General features: G+C 44.1%; 1 protein-coding gene across 8 annotated transcripts in view; it reads left to right on the top strand.

Moving 5' to 3' along the window:
- The first annotated feature begins 3,771 nt into the window (after positions 1-3,771).
- Positions 3,772-16,468, top strand: part of ARHGAP26 (Rho GTPase activating protein 26) — a 466,949-nt gene continuing 454,252 nt past the window's right edge. For all 8 annotated transcript variants that reach the window (XM_050794915.1, XM_050794913.1, XM_050794910.1 and 5 more), the window contains exon 1: positions 3,772-4,305. In XM_050794915.1, the coding sequence (XP_050650872.1) occupies positions 4,152-4,305 (154 nt within the window). In that variant the 5' untranslated portion in view covers positions 3,772-4,151. The remainder of the gene's footprint in view (positions 4,306-16,468) is intronic.

Raw genomic sequence — 16,468 nt, 5'->3', positions numbered from 1 at the left:
CTGGGAGGAGAAAGACAACTGTGCCCTCCATGTGCCAGTTTCTGTACTGTTGCATTCTTCTTCTTTTTTTTTTTTTTTTTTTGAGACAGAGTCTCACTCTGTCGCCCAGGCTGGAGTGCAGTGGCGCGATCTCGGCTGACAGCAACCTCAGCCTCCCAAGTTCAAGTGATTCTCCAGTCTCGGCCTCCCAAGTAGCTGGGACTACAGGCATTCACCACCAAGCCCGGCTAATTTTTTTTTGTATTTTTAGTAGAGATGGGGTTTCACCATGTTGGCCAGGCTGGTCTCGAACTCCTGACCTCAAGTAATTTGCCTGCCTCGGCCTCCCAAAAGTGCTGGGATTACAGGCTTGGGCCACCACACCCAGCCTGTACTGCTGTTTCTGATTCTCTCTTTGTAGTAATACTGCTGAAAGTGTGGGAGGTCTTATGTGGAAATTCCAGATTAAATTTATGAGAAATTTACACATTATTCACATATTTACATATTTGTCTGTGAATGGGCATATTAAGTTACATGTTTGTGCCACACAGAATTATTAATATTATCTGGGTAAGCTGGTTCAGGTTACAACTCTAGGCCTCAATTTCTTATCTGAAAAAATGGGAACTATCATAGTGCCAGTCTCACCCTGTAGGGATTACATGCATGTAAATAATTTTTTTTGTCTGTTTTTTGAGACGGAGTCTTGCTCTGTCACCCAGGCTGGAGTGCAGTGGCACGACCTCAGCTCACTGCAAACTCTGCCTCCCAGGCTCAAGCAATTCTTGTGTCTCAGCTTCCTGAGTAGCTGGGATTAAAGGCGTGTACCACTACGACAGCTATAAATGCATGTAAATAATTTACCATAGTGCCTGGCATAAACTGAGAGCTTAACAAATGATAGCTGATATATTATTGTTGTTATTATTATACATATATATTATTTTATACACATTCACCTACTATTCCTCAATGGGATAAAACAAATAATTGTGGATCACATTTTATTTCATTCATTTAACATGTATTGAATGTTACTATTTATGCTAGACCCACTGTGGCAGATTATATTTTTCAGAAATAGCTACGATAATATCTCCCATTCTTATCATTCCCCCATCTAGAGGTACAGTCTAATCTCCTTCCCTTTGAATCTGGGTGGGCTTATGAGTTGCTTGTAGCTAATGAAAGTGGTAGAAGTATGTGACTTCCAAGTGATTCAGGGCAGGCAAGCCCCCAAATTGCAGCTTAGCCCAGGAGGCTTCTTGACTTTGCCCAGAAAAGAATGTAAGGGCAAGCCAGTGGTAAGAGAAAGCAACTTTCATTGAATCAGTGCTGCTTCTTGTGGAACAGGGCTATCCCATAGGGAGTATGCTCAGGGTGGGCAGTGTACAGGGCTGTTGGCAGCTGTACCTATACCTACTTTTAATTATATGCTAATTAAGAGGTGAGTTACTTAGAACTTTCTAGAAAGGAGGCAGCGAGTTTCCAGAACCATATAAGGTAACTTCCAGGCCATTGCCATGGCCCGTTGCAATGGCATTTGTAAACTGTCATGGCAATGGTGGGAGTGTCTCCATGCTAATGAGCAGTGAGGGCAACTAAAAGTGTCTTTCTTCCTTGCCTGCTGGTTTCTGCTGGCTGCTTCAGTGAATCCTGTTTTGACTGAATCCTGGTCTGATCAGTGGGGTTGTGATTGGAAAACAAGTCCTGCAGGCCTCCCACCTCACAAGGCTAGGTCATAAAAGGTGATGCAGCTTTCCCCTTGTGAGCTGTATATGTTCACACACATATGAGGAAGCCTAAACTGGGCCACAGAGAAAGGCCATATGGAGAAACCCTGAGTCTACCTGAAAAGTGGGAGATGCCCAGCTAACCATCCACTCCTCCAGCTCCTGTCACCATCCAACTGCAATCACATGAGAGACCTCAAGCCAAAACCACCCAGTGGTTTCAGCTTCCCCAAATTCCTAACCCACAGAGATTGTGAGAGAAAATAAAATGATTACTGTTGTCTTAAACCATTAACTTTTGGTGTTATTTGTTCTGTATTAATAGATAACCAGAACACCTACCTTTAGGGGCTCAAGATAAAGCCTTAAACAGATTTAGTTTCATAGGGTTTCCATTCTAGATCTTTCTGATCGTTGGCAAGTGAAGAACAATGATTTTTGGTTGTAATTATCTATCAGATAGCTGTCTGGACCTGCTATCAAGTCTAAATTTGTAGATATACTTATTAAACAGATCACATTCATTCATTTATACATTTATTTATTTTATAATATTTTTATAGAGATGGTCGGGGGGGACGGGTCTTGCTATGTTGCCCAAGCTGGTCTTGAACTCTTGACCCCAAGCAACCCTCTCACCTGGCCTCCAAAAACGATGAATTACAGGTGTGAACCACCATGCTCCATTTATGAATTTAATACATCAATTGCTTTCTTAATATAGATGGGACACCTCTGACCCCTCCTGAGTGAAAAATCCATGTTCCCAAGCACCCAGGCCTTCCATTCTATCACAAGGCATGGTTATCGCTTGTTCGCTTCCATCTCTCCTAATACCACCACCAGCTAAATTCATTCTGTTATTCATCTTTGTATTGTTATCATCTAGGCTAGTGCCTGCACATAGCAGACCTATTTAAAAAACCAACCAACCCAAACAAACATGAAGCCCCCACGTAGCTGAAGGAGGGCTGCTGATTCCAAGACATAGAGATAATTTATTCAAGGATAGTCCCTATCCTCCAGGAGTTCACAATTCAGCACTAGACACCCTGTGGGACCCAGCCTGACAAGTGCAACGAGTGAGATGCCAGAATTGAGTCCTGCGGTCGAACAGAGGGACTACAGGGCAATGCACTGGGCGTGGGAGGTGGAGATGGCTCTGGGAAAGGATCATTCATTTATTCCACAAACACTTATCAATCACCATAGCACACATAGCACATAGGAAGCACTCAATATCTGTTATTAAATGCCAGCCACTGTGCTAGGTGCCAGGATGCAACAGCGGACAATAAAATTGCAGGGGCACGTGCCCTCGTGGGGCTTACCGTGTAGCGAAGGATGACAGGCAGTGGACGGAATTATGTAAAATTGTGCTAGATGCAGAGCAGGAAAATAACAGGCGGCTGAAATTCTAGTAAGGATGTGAGCCCCTTCGGCTGAGGGGAGCCGTGGGCGGGTTCTGAGCAGGAGTGGCCGTGAGGGAGACGGACCGTGGGGAGCGGGAAGACTGCAGGCAAGAGCTGGTAATTTTAAGATGCAAATAACATTTTTTTCTGCCTGACTGGAAGAGGAGCGTTTGGTCGCTCGGGATTCTCCCGGGGCAGGGGGCTGCATTTTTAGTGTAAAATCGGTTGCCCAGCAGTGCAGGGCATGTTGTGGTGAACTGCAGCCCTAGTTCCCAGGTTTTTCATGCTTGGCACATCGAGGCTCCTCGGCCCCCAGGACCAGCAGACTCCCCATGCGCGGCTCGGATTCGGGCCGGAGCAGGCGGGCAAGGGTGCTGGAGCGGGTGCACAGCAACGCTCACCCCTGGGTTTCGGGGTCTGCAACGCCGGGCGGGCAATAGGAGGCGGAGTTTGCGCTGCGGACCTAGGCGTTGGCGAGGGCCACGCCCCCAGCCGCAGACCCTGCCTCCAGGCCCCTTTGATTGGATCAAGACCGCGGAAGGGCCGGGCGTCCCCGGGCGGCCCGAGGGTCGGGCAGGGGAGGGTGCGCTGATTGGCCCGGCGGGGATTAAGTCATCGCTAGCAGGTTCGAGCGGCCCAGACGCCGGCGGGGCGGCCGAGGCTGCTGTGAGAGGGCGCTCGAGGCTGCCGAGAGCTAGCTAGCGAAGGAGGCGGGGAGGCGGCGTCTGCACTCGCTGGCCCGCTCGCTCGCTTCCAGGCGCCGCTGCGGGTCGGCGCTGCGTTTCCTGCTCGCGAACCACTCCGTTGCCCGCGCCGGGAGCAGCAGCCCCTCGGCCGGCTCCGGGCTCGGTTCGGGAGTCTTGCGTGCCGGCGGTCACCGCGCGGGGAGCGAGCTAGCGCCACACCTGTGGAGCCGGCGGCCGTCGGAGGAGCCGGTCGGGGTCCTGCCGCGTGCGTGCTCTGGGGAGCGGGCGGCCCGGGTCCCGGGGGAGGCGCGCCCCCGCGGCTGGGCGCCGCGGGCACTATGGGGCTCCCAGCTCTCGAGTTCAGCGACTGCTGCCTCGATAGCCCGCACTTCCGAGAGACGCTCAAGTCGCACGAAGCAGAGCTGGACAAGACCAACAAATTCATCAAGGAGCTCATCAAGGACGGGAAGTCACTCATAACAGCGCTCAAGAGTGAGTGTCCCGAGCCCTGCGGGGACGCGGCCCCGGGGCGGGAGGGACTGGGAGGTGGCGCTCAGCCCGGGTTGCCCGCGCATCCGCCGGGTTTCTGCTCCCGGTACACTGGGGGACCGGTGTCGACGCCTCCGAGGCAGGAAGGATACGTAAAGCGGGCGAACCCGCAACCATCAGATGAAGAGAGAGACCCGTCGCTCCGCCTTTTTGCGTTCGGGGATGGTCGGGAGGTGACCGAGCGCGGGTGGTGCTCTGGGGCACCGCGGGTGGGCGTGCGCGGCACGCAGGTGTCCCCAGGAGTGGGGCCAGAGTGCCCAGCGCGCCGCAGCCTGCGGGCAGATCCCATCGTGTCCACAGCTCCAGCTCCCTTAGGGGCAGAGTTGCTCAGCCTTGGGTGCCCAACCGTGAGAATGGAGCGTGCCCTGCCGAGGGGGCGCTGCCTCCCCTTGGGAAAAGGCGGGTTGTGACTGCTTCGCTCCCTGTACGCAGCTCCAGCCCAGTCAGGCCGCCGGGTTCCCTGGGTGGAATGCTTGGTTTTAGCTTGCGACTCCTTGGAGTATTGGCAGCCAGTAATCTCTAAATCTAGAATCAGTACGTGCGCAGCTTCTGATTCTTGTGTTTAGCAGAAGGTGATAGGGGTGGGAGTAGAGAATCAGAGTGTTCCTTTACTCTAAACTGTGGGCGAGGGTTTAAAAATAGAATGTGCATATCCCAACTCTCTCCCTCTCCTGCTCCCAAGCTCTCCCTTTTACCTCTCCCATTATCCTTGAAAACGTAAAGGTCTGAGAAGGAATGTCCATAGTCCTCAGAAAGAAGTTTAAACGTATTTCAAACATTCTTGGACCTTTTGTAAAACCATTTTTGCGTTTTTTCCTTTTGGTACAAGGGGAGAGATGCAATTTTGCATTCTGCTTCACTTTTGCAGAGCCAAAGAGTTTCTTTTTCTGGCCAAATAAGCGTGCTCTAGGGATGAGTGCTTTGGATTGTGAGAACGTTTTTGGTGCCTTTTCAGTCTCCCCATTTAAAAATAACTCAGTTCATCTTTTAGTTTTAAGAATCAGGAACCACATGAAGGCAGATAGTGGAATTGTCTCTGACTCTCTTACTTTATCTTTTTCTGTGATGGATTTGTTAGTAGGTGATACCTTTCAGCTAAGAAAGGTTGCCTTAGCAGAGTAGAGTCCTAGCTATGAGAATTGTTCCCAAGCCTCTTTAAAGGGCACTTACAAAAGTCAGGTGCCTGAGATGTCATTTTGTCAGCTTGTTGCTTCTAAAAATGAAGAGAGAGACAATGGAATGCCAGGGCAGCTCAGAGTGCCTATCTTTTGGGATGAAATGAACACAGGACTGTGATGTGATGAGGCTTCTTAGAGGCGGATTCTCAGGCTGTGCCTTACCTGAAACATATGAACAGACTCTTCCTTTGTCAATGATCAAGGCCATTCTTGGTTTAGGGGACGTGGGTCCCTGGTTTGGAGTAAGTTGGGGGCCCACTCACAGGTTGGGCCCAGGAATTTTGATTGAACCTCAGGCTGGCTTTATTGGGTTCTCTGCTTCACTCAGCAAACTTTTGGTGTGCTTGTGGTGTATTGGGTACTGCAGTGGGCACTGCAGTGGGCACTGCACTGGGCACTAAGGGTGTAGCAGTGAATATTTTGCTACCCCTGTGCTTACAGAGGTGTACTTCATTCCAGGCACTCTTCACCTATAATTATCTCATGTGCTTAGATTCATTTTGCAAATGAGAAAACAGAGACTGGGGAAAACACTTCCTCTGAGTCACACAGCTCTAGCAGCAGGACTAGAGCTTTTGAATCCACCTGGTTTGAGCCAGTGATGGAGTCCCTGCCAATGCAGAGCTCTTATTTCTGCCCCATCTCACTTGCCCGGAATGGAACCTTTTGCACCAAGCCCTAGGATTTGGACTTGTGTTTTCTATTTTGGCATTGAATCTGAGGAGGGTGCCTTTGGGTGACTGGCAGTTTTCCTACTACTATTTTTTTGAGGGCAAGAATTCTTTGGTAGGAAGGAACATTGCAGTGATAGAGTTGAAGGGTTATTTAAGCTGTCTAATGGAATGGATCAGCCCTGTAATCTGGGGGAAAGACTGATGGGGAACTAGGTGTTCTGTTCTCTCTACATCCAGCTCTATTAATGTATTCTACCACTACTAACTACTTGATCAGGTCAGGTGACCTCTTGAAATAGAGGGTGGAGTCAACCATTGTGTCCTGGATTTCAGACATTCTGGTATCATGAGATGCTTGCTATATTGTGTACTACTATATTAATGTTTGTGTATTATTTTTCTTCAGTCATGTTTATTATGTTTATAAACAGAAGTGTTTTTCCAGTACAACTTAAACATAAATACATAATTATATAAACACTGGGTTTAGATAATCTGTGTTCTCTTATAGCTCTAAACTTTTGTGGCTTTATTTTATAGCCATATTTATTTTATTTTACAGTTATTTTATAACTAGTATTTGCAGCTCTTTGGATTTAGCTTGCTTTTGAGTGTTAATCACAGGCAGTAAAACTGTCCTCTAGGGATTGCCAAAGTTCAGGTAGATCATTGTTACTATTACTTCCACTTTATGAATGAGATGCTGGCAATGGGGATGCAAATTCTTTATAGATCTAGATCCCGTAAAGGAGAAACATGCAGCAGGTGCTTGATTAAGTGAAAATATTGCGAGTTGTTTTTTAGACTCCGAGCCCTGGGTAGCAAAGGCCAGCTAAGATGTTGTATTATCCTCTGAAGTTTTGTAATTCTTTCTCCGTCACAGGCTTTGAAGAACCCATGTGGGCTAGAGGGACAGATAAGGGTGACTGAATATGTCTTGACTTTGTAAAGCAGCAAAGTTTCTTTTGGGGGTAGCCCTGAATGATTATCAGTGATTGTCTTTTCACTGAGTAATACAGCATTGAACAGAGAGGCCAAAAACCTGTTCTTGGTGTGATTCAGTAAGGTAAGTAAGTGGTTCATCCTCTTTGCCTTTTAAAGCAAGAGTAAAAAGGTCAGCATTGAGTTACATGGTTGAAAGCCTGTCACCCTTTTGTACTTGTTAGAATTAAGGATAGGCATTTTGCAATACATAAGCGCTGCTTGAATGGCATAAACTCTCAAAGGATGTTTGATGCCAACCTGCTTTGTTTAGGAGTAATTATGTTACTCAGAAAATCCCAGTGGAACAAATGGATGTGGAGTTGGGTAGCAAAATATTTTCCCCAGATCTTTTGCTTTGTTTCAGTACCTTGTGAATAAAGAAAATCAAAGGCATTTCCTAATTATTTGTAAATGGTGGTAATTGACAGTTTGAATATTACTCATACAAGCATAAATGGCAGTAAATTAAATTCAAACAAAGTTTTGTAGTTTTTATATAACATTGGCTGAAAAAAATCCCTTCATTTTACTCCATTCTGTGTTCTTAGTTGGACTGAATAAATTTGCATCCAGTCTGTAGTTCTCAACTCATTGACTTTGGCTTAAACCCTCCTTCCCTGCACTTAAAATCATTAGTGGATTTTTTTTTTTTTTTTTTTTGTTAGAGCAGTTTTAAATTCACAGAAAAATTGAGTGGAAAGTGTAGAAAGTTCCCACAGAGCGCCTCATACCTGTTCCTTCCAGTTACCCCTATTTCTAACATCCTGCATTAGCATGGTACAGTTGTTACAGTTGATGAACCAATATCAATATAACATTATTAACTAAAGTCCGTAATTTACATTAGGGCTCACTATTCGTGTTGTACATTCTGTGGATTTTGACAAATGTATAATGACATATAACCACTATCATAGTATCATACGGAATAGTTTCACCACCCTAAAAATCCTATGTGCTCCACCTGTTCGTCCCTCCCTCCCCACTAACCCCTGGCAACCACGAATCTTTTTACTGTCTCTCTAGTTTTACCTTTTCCAGAATGTTATACAGTTGGAATTAAACAGTATGTGGCCTTTGTAGATTGGCTTTTTTTTCACTTAGCAGTGTGTACTCAAGGTTATTCATGTCTTCTTATGTCTGGGTAACTCATTTCTTTTTATTGCTGAATAATATTCTGTTGTCTAGATGTGCCATAGTTTATCCTTTCATCTATTGAAGGACATTTTGATCATTTCCAAGTTTTATCAATTATGAATAAAGCTGATATAAACATTTGCATGCAGTTTATATGTGGAAATAAGTTTTTAGCTCATTTGGGTAAATACCAAGTAGTATAATTGCTAGATTATATAGTAATATTAATAGTATGTTTAGTTTTTTTAAGAAACTGTCAAACTGGCTTCCACTGATTGTATTGTTTTACATTATCACCACCAATGAATGAGAGTTCCTGTTGCTCTACATTCTGCTCAGCACTTGGTTTTGTCTGTGTTTTGGATTTTGCCATTCTACTAGATGTGTAGTGGTATCTCATTTAAAACAATTTAGCTATTTCCTTATGACATATGATGTTTGGCATCTTTCCATGTTGCTTACTTGCCATCTGCATATCTTCTTTGGTGAGATGTCTTCAGATCTTTTGCCCATTTTTATTTGGGTTATTTCTTATTGTTGAGGTTTGTTTGTTGTAAAATATACATAACACAACATTTACCACTTTAGTCATTTTTAAGTATATAATTCAGTGGTTTTCGGCATGTTCACCATGTTGTATAATTACTGTCTCTTTCGAGAACATTTTCATAATCACAAACTGGAACTCTGTTCCTATTAAACAATAACTCCCCCCTTTCCCCTCCCCCAACCCTGGTAAACTCTATTCTCCTGTCTCTATGAATTTGCGTATTCTATGTACTTCTTATAAGTGGAATTATACAATATTTGTCATAAATATCTGGCTTATTTCACTTAGCAAAATATTTCCAAGGTTCATCCATGTTAATAGCATGTGTTAGGATTTCATTTCTTTTCATGGCTGAATATCTTGTTGAGTTTTAATTATCAACAGCTATCATTAACAAAGACTATTCTTTCTCTTTTAAAGTCATAAAAATGTATTTTTTGCTTTCCATTTTGTTTCCCTTCAGCGTGATCACTAACACTTGGAATTGACACACCAATTTATCATGGTTGTCTCTCACAAGAACACTGTATTTATATTTATTCCTTTCAAAGCAGTAACTTGCTTCAGGTCAGCATGTTTTTGGGGGAGGTTTTTCATAAAAGCTTTATTGAATTATAATTTACATTCCATAAAATTCACCTTTTAAAATTTTATTTTTTATTGTTTTTATTATTTGTAGAGATGGAGGTTTCACTTTGTTGTTGCCCAGGCTGGTCTCGAACTCCTGGCCTCTGGCGATCCTCCCCTCTTGGCCTCCCAAAGTGCTGGGATTACAGGCATGAACCACGGCTCCTAACCACTCACTTTTCTTAAGTGTATAATTCAGTGGTTTGTAGTTACAGAGTTATGCAACCATCATCCTAGTCCTGTTTTAAAACATTTTTAGCACCCCAAAAAGCTTTCTCATGCTCATTTGCAGGCACTGCATTTTTGCCTGAAGCCTCATACAAGCACTGATCTACTATTTTCTGTCTCTAAAGATTTATCTTCTCTGAAAAATTAAGCTAAATGGAATCATATAATATGTAGTCTTATGCATCTGGCTTCTTTCACTTAGCATGCTGTGTTTGAGGCTCATCGTGTTGTAGCATGTATCAGTAGTTTGTTCCTTTTTATTGCTAGAAAATATTCCATTTTGTAAACCATAAGTTGTTTATCCATTCACCAGCTGATGATTTGGGTAGTTTCCAGTTTTTTGCTCTTATGAATAATGCTGCTATGAATGTTTGCATACGTGTCTTTATGTGTATATATGTTTTCACTTCTAATTTCATTTCTTACCTAGGAGTAGAATTTTGCTGGGTTGTATTGTAAATTTATGTTTAAGTTTAATTTAAACTTATGTTTATTTAAAAAACCTACTATACTGTTTTCCATAACAGAAGCACCGTTTCACATTCCCACCAACAATGAATGAGGATTCTGACTTCTCCACATCCTCGAGAATACTGATTGTTGTCTTTCTTTTTGATTGTAGCCACTCTAGTGGGTGTGAAGTGATACCTCATTGTGTTTTTAATTTGCATTATCCTGATGACCAATGAGGATGAGCACCTTTTCATGAGTTTGTTGATCATTGGTGTATCATCTTTGCTGAAATGTCTATTCAGATTTTTTTTTCCTTTACTTTGTCCCATGAAACTTTTGATGATTAAGTGAACAGCACTTAGTATATTTTCTCCATTTGCCCTCTTTTGGGGACTATTTGTTTCCATGTGCTTCCGTCTTAGATGTATTTAACTGATCAGTTTTCAGGATCTCAGGAGTGAGGAAAGTGGTTCTTATGAGGCTGTGGTTCAGGTTTCTGCTCTTGTTAGGCCAGTGGGCATCACTCTGGGCAGATGCCACAGGCTGGACTTCCTAATTCTGGCCTGCATAAGCTAATGATCCAAGCCCTCTCAATGGACAAAATGAGAACCGGCCAAGGAAGAACCGTTATCACCATTGAGCTACTGGGGAAAGCAAGTTGTGAAGGGGACTTTGTTATCCTGTCAAGGCCATTGCGTTTCTAAAAATTAGCCAGTGGAGTAATACTACCCTAGCAGTCAAAGTAGTTTTTCTAGATTTAAGTTTCTGAGTGAGCCTCGTTTTAACTTTTAAAATTATATATATTTTTTGCCATCAGAGGAAGTTTTGTTCAGCAAATATGGAAACCCTGCTCAACCTTTACCATGTCCTCCAAAGCCCTAGACTATAGAGTAATGGCTTTTTGGATGGAGGTAACCAATGCAGGAGTCATTACTGGGGAGATTGAGTGGGACGTTTGGGGGCCAGTGGTGCGGCCAGTTGTGACTGTAGCAGAATGAAGGCAAATGCACGAAGAGATAGGCCAGGGCCAGGTCATAGGGATCTTGAATTCTAGAAAGGACTTAGGCTTTATTCTAAGTGTGATGGGCAGCCACAGAAGGCTGTGCCATGATCGTACTCATGCTTTAAAAAGATTATGTAGGCAGCTGTGTAGAGACCAAGTGTAGTGGAGCAAGAATGGAGGCAAGATGACCAGTAAGGAAACTGCTGTGATAGGTGAGGTGAGAGAAGATGGCACCGTGGGCTAGGGTGGCAGCATCACAGATGGTGGTCAGAGGCTGGGTATTTTTGGAAGTAGAGCCCACAGGATTTGCTGCACAGCATATGGGCTATGAGAGAAAAGAAAGAAGTCTAGAATGATTCAGATATTTTTGGTCTGAGCAATTATGTGAATGATGGTACTATTTTCTAAACTAGTTTGCTTGGGAAGGATTAGGTTTAGGGGTAAAATTAACAATATGAATGAGTGACCTAATCTTATAGTGCAAGGACAAAATAATATGACATGGGTAGTTGCTGAATACATTCTCATGCAAGCATCAAAGAGTATAGACGTTTACAGTGTAAAAGCACCCCCTTTTCCTAGTTAACAATCGTCGTCAGCAGTTTGGTATGCATTTTTTTGTTGTCCTTTTTCTGTATGTTTTTTTCATAAATGGGATTGTACTGTAAGGATTATTTTGTGTTTTGCTTTTCCAGTTGATCATTTGTCTTGAAGACCTTCCATGTCAGTACATGCATGTAGTGCATTCTTTTTAATGACTACAGAGAGCTTTATGTGGATATGCCATAGGTGGTATTTACTCAGTTTCCTGTTGAAGGATATTTGGATTGTCTCCGTTATTCACTATTAGAAAGCATGCTGCAGTGATTATTTGCACACCTGCTTTTGCATGTGGATTCCAGCATTTCCCTGAGATGGATTCCTTCAAGTGGAATGGTTGCTGACTCCAGTTTTTACAAGCCCTTTGACATCTATTGTTTAGGTCCTTTGCATCCTTGTAGCCGGTTGATAATTTGGTGCTCCTTTGAGTAGTTAGATTGTTTCTGAAGCTTAACCTTTTGGTTAAATCAGAAACATCCTTAACAGACCCTTCTGTTATACACTGACACTGATTCTAAAACAACCAGGGGATGGGGAAAAACAAACAAACAATAAAACGAGTGTGTGTGTATATGTGCCAGGGAGAGAGAGATGACAATTAATTGGATGTGTCCCTACTATGTATAGACGTTTACAGTGTAAAAGCACCCCCTTTTAGTTGGGTGTGTCCAATTAATTGGATGTGTCCCTATTATCAGAAAGCCCGATATGCTTTCTGAGCTGCATGTTCTTACAGGTCAGATGGGAGATGGGATGGGGCTTTGCCCATATCTAACAGTCTATTCTAACCTCCAAGCTCAGGGACCAAGAAAGAAATCGTGTTTATTTACGGTGAGAACAACAGCATTAGCAGCCAGAGGAATTTTTACAAATTATAGTGACTGGGGTTTACACAAACAACTCAGAATGGAGAGAGAAGAAATGATAAGTAAAACAGCTTGGCAGCGTGGGCCACGAGCTGTCATGGCATGTTTGTGTCTGGCTCATTTCACCTTGGTTGGAAGGCACAGAATGCTGCCCTGGGTAAGCTGGAGACTGGGCAGTTTCCTGCTATATTTAGAAAGAGGAGATTCCTGGGGTTAGGGTGAGGGTGTGTGTGTGTGTGTGTGTGTGTGTGTGTGTGTGTGTGTGTGTGTGTGTGTGTGTTTCTTTGCCAGATAGACAAAGGTTTGAGGGGTTTGTGAATTCCGGACCAAACTGTTAACTAGCTGGTTTCTGTGGGCCAAGCCAGTAGCTACTCTTTGACTCTTGCTGCTGCCACACAGCAAAAGCTCAAAAAACTCCTGTTTTATATGGTTTGAAAAGATACCACCGGTAAGTTTCAAAACTCATCTGATCTTGCTGTCAGAGCTGCTTTTAAGTTTACTGCAGTCTAATTTGAACACTTTGAAAATATGAACTGCCTCCTCCTCTGAGACTTCAGACAGATCTCCAAGCTGACTGAGTTGAACTTTGGCTGTTTGTGTGCCAAGGAGACTGTCAAACAGATAGGACCAAAGCCTTAGCAAATTCTTGACTGCGTATCTCATTTTCACACTTGTGGGTTAGGGGTAGACAATGAATGTTAGTTGAACAAGTAAAATAAGGCATTTTTACTTTAACTCATAGCTATGTTTCTTTTTAAAAGGGTTGTCTAAATAGGTAATACCTATAAGTGGTTCACATTTCAAAAGAGAATGTGAGTATCCCTGCAATGCTTCCTGTCTCCTGATCCCCACTTCTTCCTCTGGAGGCATCATTTTATCAGTTTCTTTGGTATTTTTCAGGTGTAATTGATGCATGTGCCAACAAATACACATACACATTATGTGGTAGCATGCCATATGTGCTGTTTTACCCTTTGCTTTTAATATATTAGATATCATTCTACATTGGTACATAGAAAGCTCACTCATTGTTAGATTGCATTGTATTCTATTGTATGAATTAAATATGGTTTATGTAACCATTCCCCTCATAATAAACATTTAGATTATTTCCAACCTTTCACCATTGCAAGTAATGGTGTTGTGAACATCCTGGCACCTCTGGCGTGAGGCACACGGGTGACAAATTGCTAGAAATGAAACTGCTGGACCAAAGGGTGTGTACATTTTTCATTTTAAGAAGTATTTCATAGCAGTGTTTCTGAAAAGTTCTAAGTGAACTGAATTTGATAAACCATGATTTTAGAGTAGGAAGGAAACTCACCATTTTAGACAGTTTATTACAGAATTGTCTCTGTAAATAAAATGATACTTAGAATTTTCTCCATTTTCCCCTTTCCAGTTTGTGTGTATTATTAATTCTGGGATTAAAAGCCACAGCAAAAATCATTCCCCAAACTGAGACAGCTGTACCTAGAAATCAGTTGAATGTAGGATCCGAGAGACCTTGTTTGTGTTCCTAGTGATGGTGCTGTTGAGTTTTTATCTTTGTGCGGCGTGTGCAACATTCAGGAGATTCGGCAGGTGTCGAAGGAGGGCAGTCTTCTGCCTTCTGTGACCGGAGACCATGACTCTGGTCTAGGGGACACCTTGCCTATCATAGAAGCTTCCCTGTGGGCGCTGGAATTCCTGGGAACTGGTGAGGGAGTGGGGAGTTTTGCATGACATCTCTCTCTGGCAGCTTCTCCTGCAGAGCTTAGCACTTTTCCCTGATGGAGGATAGGATCATGCCACGTGTCCTCTGCCATCTCTGTTCCAGCTCCTGTTGATGTAGAAGGCCACTTTGGCCAGGTTCCTGGCATGAAGCAGGCACAGTCCTTGTCTCCTAGATGCTCAGTGTTTTGAGAGGAGGCAGGAAAACGGGCAGCCCACAGCACAAGGGGGTGATTGCTAACAGTTTCAAAGGATCTCTGGGGGAGGGAGCAGAGGCCTGTGGGAAAGGCAACTGAAGGCTTATTAAGCCCAATGGGGCAGTGTGGTCACTAATGATCAGTCACGTAAAGAGTACCTCTGTTATTTTTACCCCACTCTTGCCACCATTTATTTACTTTGAAAAAAGTCTACTCATTACAAAATACATTTATTTCAAAAAGGAGCTTTTGAACCTGCATTCAGAAATGGCAAGTTCGGGCCGGGCGCGGTGGCTCAAGCCTGTAATCCCAGCACTTTGGGAGGCCGAGACGGGTGGATCACGAGGTCAGGAGATAGAGACCATCCTGGCTAACACGGTGAAACCCCGTCTCTACTAAAAAAAAAAATACAAAAAACTAGCTGGGCGAGGTGGCGGGCGCCTGTAGTCCCAGCTACTCGGGAGGCTGAGGCAGGAGAATGGCGTGAACCCTGGAGGCGGAGCTTGCAGTGAGCTGAGATCCGGCCACTGCACTCCAGCCTGGGCGACAGAGCGAGACTCCGTCTCAAAAAAAAAAAAAAAAAAAAAAAAAGAAATGGCAAGTTTGATATGTTTAACTTTTTTTCTAAATATCTTCAAATAGTTATTAAATCATAATCATTACATTGGAAAGTATTTGTCATTGTATTGCCTAAAATAATCCCATATTTCACCGGTGGTATGAGAGTCATTCTCTGCTTAACACTGTCCCAAGGCAGAAGTATGTGAGAGAATGGACACCATCTGTCTATCACGCCCCGGGGGGAGAGGGAGGGGAGTGACGCATTCCTTAGACTTGGTTGCAGGTGTCTGGGGCAGGAGGCTGCATGCTAGGGAATAGAGTCTGCTGAAAATCTGTTTTACTCAGTGGAATCACAATTTGAATATTCAAGTAAACACTGATAAGTTATAGAGTGGAATGCAGAATTCGTGGCTTTTCTTTTTTTTCTTGAGATGGAGTCTTGCTCTGTTGCCCAGGCTGGAGTGCAGTGGTGCGATCTTGGCTCACTGCAACCTCTGCCTCCTGGGTTCAAGCGATTCTCCTGCCCCAGGCTCCTGAGTAGCTGGGACTACAGGCATGTACCGCCACACCCAGCTAATTTTTTGTGTTTTTTTTTTTTTTTTTTAGTAGAGACGGGGTTTCACCGTGTTAGGATGGGCTCAATCTCCTGACCTCGTGATCTGCCCTCCTTGGCCTCCCACAGTGCTGGGATTACAGGCATGAGCCGCTGTGCCTGGCCGATTCATGGCATTTTTGAGAGTAGATGATCAGGTGTGGATGAAGAGAACACATAGTCAGCAGCATAATGCCTGAGGAAGGGGTGACAGAGGAGTTAGGCGTGTCTCCAGCGTTTCCTTCTTAGGCCTTAGGAGGATGGCTGAACTGCATACAGGAGAGGAATCGTGGTGTGTGATGGGGGATAGAGAGTAAAGTAAGGTTTGTCCTTGCTGAGTTCCTACAGGGCATACAGGTGGAGACACTCACGAGGCTGTGGGAAGCACAAGTCTGGAGCTCTGGAGGAAGATGAGGGCTACGGTATAGGTTTGGCTCTCCCCAGGTGGTATTTGAGTCCCTGGGAGTGACTGAATCTGTAAGAGTGAGACCCCTGCAGGGGTTCTCAGCCTCTACTCTCCATTGGAATCACCATGGGGAGCTCAGGACTCACCTTCAGAGATTCTGATATAATTTGATTGGGTGCAATCTGGGTATGGGGTGTTTTAAAAACTCCCCAGGTGATTCTAATGTGCAACAAGGGTGACAAACACCTGGCATGGAGTGAGAGACGAGAGTGGATGCTGAAACCATGGGGAGTGTCCACATTTAGCAGGTGGGTAGCAGGGAGTTGGAGAGGCTTTG

Source organism: Macaca thibetana, chromosome 6 (genome assembly GCF_024542745.1).
Source record: "Macaca thibetana thibetana isolate TM-01 chromosome 6, ASM2454274v1, whole genome shotgun sequence".
Lineage (NCBI taxonomy): Eukaryota > Metazoa > Chordata > Mammalia > Primates > Cercopithecidae > Macaca > Macaca thibetana.
Note: the sequence above shows the minus strand (reverse complement) of the source record. Positions and strands in the feature narration are given on the sequence as shown.